The sequence below is a fragment of the Ichthyophthirius multifiliis genome (genome assembly GCF_000220395.1).
Source record: "Ichthyophthirius multifiliis unplaced genomic scaffold scaff_1120509251118, whole genome shotgun sequence".
NCBI lineage: Eukaryota > Ciliophora > Oligohymenophorea > Hymenostomatida > Ichthyophthirius > Ichthyophthirius multifiliis.
In genome coordinates, this window is record NW_004086187.1 from 88,645 (window position 1) to 97,695 (window position 9,051).

Genomic DNA, 9,051 nt, shown 5'->3' on the forward strand with positions numbered 1-9,051 from the left:
ATTAAATAAAATCCAAAAAAATTTAATTAAAATAAAAAAATATAAAAAATGATAACATAAGATACTGTATACTTATCTAATTTACCAGAAGGAACAACAATAGAAATACTTTATAATTGTTATATTACTTGTGGAGAAATAGCTAAAATATATCTAAGTTCAACTGATAAAACTGCACTAATTTAATTTAATGAAGAAGATGAAGCATAAGCAGCACTTACTTACGATTTGATAAATGAATAATCAATTAATATAGAAATCGCAACAACTGACAAGCTAGATAATATAACTCAATAAGGTAAAAAAAATAAAAAATTAAGACAATATTTAACAAATAACTAATCTATAAAAAATATCATATATAATTCTATTTTCTTTTAAAAAAAAGTAAATTATGATGGATAATCTCAAAATTAATAAAAATAAGAAAGCAATAATAATGATGATGAAATTAACTAATTTTTAGACCATTAACAGTCTGAAAATTAAAAAAAGAAGAAGAATAAAGAGTTTAATAAGAAGCTGAAAAATAAAGAGCTTAATAAGAAGCTGATAAATAAAAAGCTTAATAAGAAGCTGAAAAATAAAGAGCTTAATAAGAAGCTGAAAAATAAAAAGCTTAATAAGAAGCTGAAAGATAAAGATAAGCTGAATTATAAATATAATAGGAATAATAAGCTAAATTAGAATAAGAATAATAGGCTGAGTTATAAAGATAACTTTAAGAAGCCAAAAAAGCTGAAGAGTAAAAAAAACTTGAAGAATAAAGAAAAGCTGAAGAATAAAGATAAACTGAATAAGCAAAAAAAGCTGAGGAAGCTCGTTTGTAAGAAGAAAATAGAATAAAATTAGAAGAATAAGTGCGTAAAGAATAAGAAATAAGAAGATAAGAAGAATAGTTGAAAGCAGAAGCTGAAAAAGCAAAAAATGAAAAAGAAGAATGTGAAAAGAGAGTTAAATAAGAGGAAAAAACATAAAGAGGGAATAAATAATAAGAAGAAAATTAATGCTTAGATAATTAAAAGCTATTGTAAACCTTACAAAATACAAGCATTCCTTCTAGAAGCAAATTAGATTAAAATGATTTATTTTAAAATGTTTTTAACCCAGTCTTTATTGGCTTAGCTTCTTCTTTATTTGTTGCTTTTTCACTTTTTATTGGTAACGTGTTTTGATTTTATATAGATGAAGATTTTTTTTTATTAAATATTTTTTATTTATTAATTTGATTTTATTAGTATTTTAAAAAATATTAAATTTTTATGATATTATTTTGTTTTATTTAATTATTTTTATAAAATCATTTTTTTGAAAATTCGATGCAGAATGTGAATTAAATATTTTTATATATAAAATTAAATTAAATATTCTTTGCATTTTTTTTTTTCATTATTTTTTTGTTATTAAATATCATTTATATTTTCTAAATTGTTATTTAACTAAAAAAATCGGTAATATTATAATAGAATCATATTTAATTTATTAATTTATATGATAGTTATTCTTTTTTAATATGATTTTTTATTAATTATTTAAAAATAAATAAATAGAGATTATATAAAAAACATAAGAATAAGTAAGTATATTGTTTTCTTTAATTTATTTAAATTATTAATTTTTTAAAAAATAAGTGTTTGTATTTCTACTAATTAATATTGTTAATAGTTCAAAATAAAAATCCAAGTAAATAAAATATAATATTTACATGAATAAACTCTTAGATTTTACTCATAAATTGATTCTTTAGGTTAGATGTATAACTATTTGCAATATTTAATTTTAAATTAAATTTTTTTATTATTAAAATAAATACTTTTTAAACACTTTAACTTAATTTAATTATTCTCACTAGGTAGTTATTAAATATTTAATTTAGATTTAAAGGGTTAGTCTAGTTTATATTAAATTATTTGATTCGACAAGGTCTTTTTTCGATAGAAATATTATTTTTTGCTATTTTTTTTTTATTTTTTTAAAAAATTGAATCAACAAAAAAAATAAGGCGAAAAAAATTAAAGAAAGCCTTTTATAAAGTATTTATCATAATTAATATTAAATAAACTTATTGTTTAATGCTATATAAATATTTTGAAATTATAATTGATTTAGTTTTAACTTTAATTTATAAAGAATCTAAAAGCACTTTTATTTTTTTGTTAAGAATAAAAAAATATGTTCTTTATAAATTCAAATTAATTTTTTTATAACTTTTTAGCTATATAATTGATTATATAAAAACATGCTCAATATTTTATTCATTTAATATTTATTTATATTATAATAATAATTATATATTAGTTTATGAAAACTTAGATATTATGAACTTCTATTTATGCTAAATTAATTCTTATATATTATTTAGTTTTTATATTTACTATCTTTTTTATTTGAAATATTTGCTTCTTACTTTAAAACATAAATTTATGTATTTTAATCATAATTTATATATAAAATCATAATTAAATTAATTTACGAAAATGTATATATATTCTTCTAATTCTTTATTAAATATATTAATTTTTCTTCTTGAAATACATTGTATATTCTTATTATATTATATTATCTTTTTTTAATTTTTGTAAATTTTATATTTACTATATAAGTACTCATTTTTTTGTTTTAAGTTTATTAAACTCTCTTTTATGTTCCTTTAAATTTTAAAGGTTCTTGCAGAGTTGATTATTTTTTTACTTAATATCAATTTTGGAGATTAATAATATTAATAAAATATTTGCTATTTAATACTTATTATTATAATTTAAATAAATATTAATTTCTTTTTAACATATTTTATCACTTTTTAGTGTTTCTAAAGCAATATCTTTTATTTATTTCAATTTTATATTATTATGATACTTTAAAAAATAAATTTACTTTCTTTTTTAATTTTTTTACTTTTGTTACATTATTATTTTCTATACATACCTTATCATTAAATGTCTTTTTTATGCTTACTTAAATAATTTCAAAATTTTAATTTTTTGGATTTTTTATATAAAATTAAAAAAATAGTATTATTTTAATAAAAAATTCGTTCAAACTTTATTTATAAAAAATTATTAGACATTATAATTTTTTGATCTATAACTTATCGTGATTTGTATTACCCGGGCTAATGTTTTTTTAGTTCTAGAATATTTTTATTAAAAATGTAATATCGGTTAATCAGACTATGAAAAACCAGAAACTAAAGGAACCTAATTTTTTTAAAAAAATTAATAAGTTCAAATTATTTTAAGTGTCTATCTAAAATATTCAAAAATATATTTGAAATTATTAATCTAAAATTTAATTTAATCAAAGGAAGAAAATTACTAAAATAATATTCGGGAAAATCTGTTTAAAAAAGGGAAATAGGCCTTGATACATGAAATTTTAATAATAAATAAGCATAGATTAAAAAAATTTATTTTATTTTCAAATATTAGGATTATTATTATTTTAAATAAATAATTATTATTTGTTCATATTTTATTTTAATATTCTATCATAATTAAAAATTTTTTTTTTTGTAAATTACAATATTTTTCATTTTTATTTAAAAAAATACAATAGGGATATTATATCAGATCATTTTTTATTTGAGAAATTACCTTAATAAATGAAAAAATTACGTTTAATAAAAATAATATGATATTAAAAGATATAAATTATAAATTTTTCATTAATAATTTTAGAAATTAATGAGCATAATATTAGTTTTATATTTTATGATTCTTTATTTATTAAATATTTATTAATATTAATTAAATTTAAGCACTAGAGAATTATGAGGACAATCTTAAAGATCATTGCGTCTAATTAAATTTTAAATAAAATCTCAATTAAATTTATGATTGGTTTTGAACGGTTTTCCAATTTTATATAATAATAATAATGCTTAATTATTATTTATTTTAAGATTTATTGGTAAAAAAATCTACTAAATAAACTCATAATAAACAAAGAGTAAAATAATTCTCGAGATATAATATATTTATTAGGTTAGAAATTAAAAAAATGTTTAAAAATTAAAAATTAAAAATAATTGATCACAATAATCAATAATCAAAAATTAATAATTTTAAGTAATTATTTGTACAATAATTTAAATCTTAATCTTGTAATTAATTTTCAAACTATTTATATTAATTTATAAAAAATAAGTGTAATCTTTAAACATGATCAATTATGTCTTTGAATTGCTGATATATTTATTATTTATATATTTTCTCTTTGTTTCTAAATCTAGTAAATCACCTTGTTTTACCCTAAAATTTACTAATTTATGATTTTTAGTTACATATATTTATTCTTTACTAATTTTAAAGATAATAAATATAAATAGTTTTCAAAATATTTAAAAAAAAAATTAAATAGATTTCTTAATTTATTTTTTTTTAAAAAAATTCTTAAAATATAATATATTTTTTATAATCTAATAAATTGATTTTTTATTAATTATTATTATTTTTAAAAATAATATATATGAAATTAATTTTTAATATTTTAAGTAATTAAAATAATATAAAATATAAAGATTAAAAATAATTATTTTAATATTTCAATTATAATATATTTTTAGATTATAAAAATAAAATGTTTTATTATAAATTAATATTAAATAAATATTAATTCTTGATTATAAAATTAAACAATTAATATAATAAAAATATGGAATAGATTTAAAATAATTGTAAGTAAAAAAAAAATAAAGATTTAGAAAAAATATAATATAATAAATAAGTATTAGGCTGAAATATAATATTGTGAATAAATTAACTAAAAAAAAAAATATTAATAAAGAAAAAATTCATAATATATTAATAAAAATAAAAAAAATTTGTAAAAATAAATTTTTAAATTTTATATTTTATTATGTATTATTTATTATATAATAAATATTGATAATCATTTATATTATTAATTGTTTAAATTATCATTTTGATTCTATTAAATAAAATATTAATTTTATAACTAAGGATTATATTAAACACCTAATCTAACATCCTAAATTTAACATTAATTATATTGTTAAAATTATTATTATAATAATAATTATTATTATTATTATTATTATTATTATTATTATTATTATTATTAATAATAATTCTATTATTAATTATATAATTAATTTTAAATTATATTTTATTATTAGTTATTTTAATTTATATTTTGATTTTATGTTTATAATATAATATTATTATTTGTTAATATTGGATATTTGTTTTATTAATAATTTTTATTTTCTAATAATGAATTTTAATCATTTAGATAATATGATGATGGATTTTATAATTGTGTATTATTATTAATATATATTTTATTATCTTATTAATTTATAATATTTTTATTAATTTAATTATCCTGATTTATTTAATTTTAATTTTTATCTTATTAAGGACTTTTTTTTTCTTTTATTTTTGATTATTAAAAAAAAATATTATTTCAAATAAAAAAAAATTACATTAAATTTCTTTAATAAAGGAATTAATAGCTTTCTATTTTGTAATAGGATTAGTTCTATCATATTCTGTAGTAAATTAAAACCTATTTTATTAATAATTAGTACTAAAGTTTGTACTTTCGACAGTTTTAAACATTTATCTATTAAGTTTTTCAGAAGGGATATAAAAATTTATAGCACTAATTATAATAGTCAAATTCATTATGGTGTAATCACCATTATACTCCATATATTCCATCCAATACTTATTACCAAACGCGACACAAATAAAGAAATATTCATATAATTAAATAATTTCAAAATTTAAATCACTACTCAGCATATTAGGTCTAGCATATCTATTTATAAGTAAATATTTGTCTACCCAGTAGTTTAAAAAAACATAAATAATACCAAAAATAGTTAAGAATGGACATAAAGGGCTATAGAATCCAATAAACCACAAAATTTTAATAATATTAGAATATTTAACTGACATATCTAAAGGAGTAGCTTCAAACAAATTATTAGCTTCTCCTTAACTAAATAATTCTGGGTTTTATGATACTTTTTTTCGTTTCATTTTGCGCAATAAAGCAAATATATCAAAATAATTTGAAATAGGAGGAATTACAATATTTGTTAACATAATTAAAGTTACTTAATTTATAATTCCACTATTTGTCCAAATTGAATTATAATCAATAGATAAATTTACAATTAATACTATAAATGCAGTATTACAAAATTAGGCTATGGAGAGTTTTTAAGCATTTGCAATATTTAAATGGGTAGATGTAGATCTTAGCTCAGTTTATGATAATAATCTAGTTATTATTTTCAAACAACTATTTATAAAAGATATTGCAAACGATGATAAAATAGATAGCAAAAAAACAAATATTCTTATATAGTTATTATTAAGATAATCTTTGTAATTATTTTTAGTTTAAATCTATTTTTTAAATTTTTTTATATTTTTATTTATTATTTTTATATATTTACATAATATTCCTTTATAGAGAATATTGAAACAAAGCTAAATGATACTAATATTGTTGTTATCATAAATGAAACTCCTCTATTTTTATATTTTTAAAAGTTACTAAAAGCGCAGTTTTTCCATATTATATCCGTTGGCTCTGGAGCTTTACAACATCCTATTATTCTTCTTTATAATATTAAAACATCTTTACTCTATACAAAAAAAAGTAATTTAAGATAAATCCATAAATATTATAATAAAGATTTGTTTTGTGAATTAATTAAAGCATATGATACTTTTATTTTTTTAAAAGTAAAATAAAAATATTTATAGATTTTTTTAAAAACCTCTTCTTGTATTAAAAGTTACAAAGCAAATTGGAGTTACTTTTTTATAATTACCATCAAAAACAATTTTTTCAACATCATTAATTTATTGTTAAATAATTTATAACTATAATATTTTATTCTAATAATCTTATTCAGTTAAATCTATTTAATTATAAATAATATTTCTATTATAAAATATATTATTTAATTTTTTTTTTTAATTATATTTATATTTATATTTATATTTATATTTATTGATTTTTTTTTTACTATGTATTATTTTAATTTATATTTAATATTATAAATATTCATAAATATGTTATATTTTTTTTTTTTTAATTTATATATTTAATTATAAATAAATATATTTAATAATATATTATATATATTTTTATTTTAAATAATATTATATTTGTATTACTTTTTGCATATTTTTTTTTCATTTAAAAGTAAATTTCCATTTTTCTTTTTTCAAGTAATATTTTATTTTTAATTTCAATTTTTTACATATAATCTTTAACATTATATGCTATACAAATTTTTTCTATTTTAAATTCTCCAATTTTTTCTTTTTAATAAATAGATTAATTTTCCCACCATTTTTAAAGCAAGGATTTTATATCATTTTCATTATAATATTAAGGCAAATTATTTAGTTGAACCGTGAAATTGCTTGGGCTAATACTATTGACATCTAAATCATTAGATATTTTCCTATTTATTTTTCTATATAAATGCAAAAATATTATTTGACATATTATGTTAACAAAATTAATTTAATTTTAAATATTTAATTAATGATTATTATTTTTTTTATTTATTAATGAAAATTTGGTCATAATTGTTAATATACAATATTCTCCTATTGGCACTTCCGAATACTCTTTACAATAATTACCTTGAGAGTTCGAATACATGTTATAAATACTAAAGACAAAAGTAAAAAGTATTAATGAATATATTGTATATTCTAAAAATAAAAAATATAAAGGTATTCCAGAACCTAGATAAGAAAATTCAGTTTTTTTACAAAACAAATCCATTTTTTAATCAGAAACAGGTAGACTACAACATTAACAAAATTAAGAACAATTTGAAATTGGCTTTCTTATTTTTTTAGCTTTCTTTATTATATTTAATTATTTTCAAATTATATTTTTTAATTTATTTTACTGAATGAATTATAGCTAATTCTACATTTGCTGGTATTCTCTCTAGTATTTCTATTTCTTCCTATTATTTATTTTCATTATATATTATTTGCATTGTTTCAACTTTTTGTTCATTTACGACATTAGTTAAATTTATTTCTATGTTACCACTTTTGCATATAATAAATTAATTATTTATAATTCTATTTAAATAATTTTTTGTTTTGTTTTACATATTTAAATTTTTTATTTGCTAATTTTCCATTTTTTAATTTTCTATTTATTAATTTTCCATTTTTAAATTTAATTGTTTTTATTAAATATAAATATAAATAAAAAATCATATGTTATATATTAAATTTATTTATGGTTCTAGAAAAAATCACTATTTACAATTAAATATAATACATAATAATAATTTATAAATAATATTTAAAATTAATTTTATTTATGAGATTTTTTAAAAATAATAAAAAATGAAATTATATTATAGTATAAAAATAAAAAACAATAATATATTTTCTATTTTAAAAAAAAATATATATTATAACAAATTATTATGTACAAAAAAATATATTTTTATTTATCTTGGTATTACAAATATATATTTTTGTTAATTTCTTTACAAATAACATGCGCATATTTAGTTAGTTAATAAGTAATTATTTAAATAATTAACTTTATTCCATAAATATTTTTCTTTATACTATTATTAACTTAAAAAAAAATACCAATATTTAAATTTTTTTATTTTGTAAAAAACAATTTAAATCTTTGAAATTACATTAACTAAATTTTACATTATCTAAAAAAAAAAAAACAAAAAAACATTTTTAATAGTATTCTTTGTTCTTAAAGGATAATATACGTAAGTATTATATTTGTTAAATTAATTTATTAATTAAAAATTTAATTTTTTAGCATAAAATCTTCTTACTTATTTTTTTTAATTTTTATAATGAAAAAATAAAAAGATGAGAATAAATGAATAATGATTTTTTTTTTTTATAAATAGAGAAATTAAATAATATTTATAGAAAAAATAATATTATTCCTAATTAAATAATTTTTTATTTATATTTTGGATTTTGGAGATAAACATTTTTGTATTATAAATTGTTAAAATTGTATTATCTATTGGTTTTTAGATTTTGAAACTTT

The 9,051-nt window shown here is 15.1% G+C and overlaps 2 protein-coding genes across 2 annotated transcripts, besides 16 other annotated features; one reads left to right on the forward strand and one right to left on the reverse strand. All coding sequences in view use genetic code 6, as the record gives it.

Moving 5' to 3' along the window:
* Positions 1 to 8: part of a microsatellite that runs on past the window's edge.
* Positions 1 to 1,204, forward strand: IMG5_143860 (hypothetical protein). Its single transcript, XM_004031238.1, has 2 exons — positions 1 to 298; positions 389 to 1,204. Exons 1-2 carry the CDS (start codon positions 49 to 51, stop codon positions 901 to 903), a joined length of 765 nt encoding a protein of 254 aa, XP_004031286.1. The 5' UTR covers positions 1 to 48; the 3' UTR covers positions 904 to 1,204.
* Positions 2 to 46: a microsatellite.
* Positions 502 to 644: a microsatellite.
* Positions 514 to 620: a microsatellite.
* Positions 536 to 632: a microsatellite.
* Positions 718 to 814: a microsatellite.
* Positions 732 to 814: a microsatellite.
* Positions 1,205 to 3,719: 2,515 nt separating the features above from the next.
* Positions 3,720 to 3,752: a microsatellite.
* A 483-nt stretch (positions 3,753 to 4,235) lies between these two features.
* Positions 4,236 to 6,705, reverse strand: IMG5_143870 (protein kinase domain protein; the record flags this gene model as incomplete). Its single annotated transcript, XM_004031239.1, has 2 exons — positions 4,236 to 6,380; positions 6,431 to 6,705. Coding segments are annotated over 2 exons (2,420 nt in total), but the record flags the coding sequence as incomplete, so codon positions are not given.
* Positions 5,018 to 5,112: a microsatellite.
* Positions 5,019 to 5,082: a microsatellite.
* Positions 5,037 to 5,145: a microsatellite.
* Positions 5,285 to 5,335: a microsatellite.
* Positions 6,395 to 6,438: a microsatellite.
* A 255-nt stretch (positions 6,706 to 6,960) lies between the features above and the next one.
* Positions 6,961 to 6,994: a microsatellite.
* Positions 6,995 to 8,126: 1,132 nt separating this feature from the next.
* Positions 8,127 to 8,195: a microsatellite.
* Positions 8,145 to 8,191: a microsatellite.
* Positions 8,196 to 9,051: the final 856 nt, after the last annotated feature.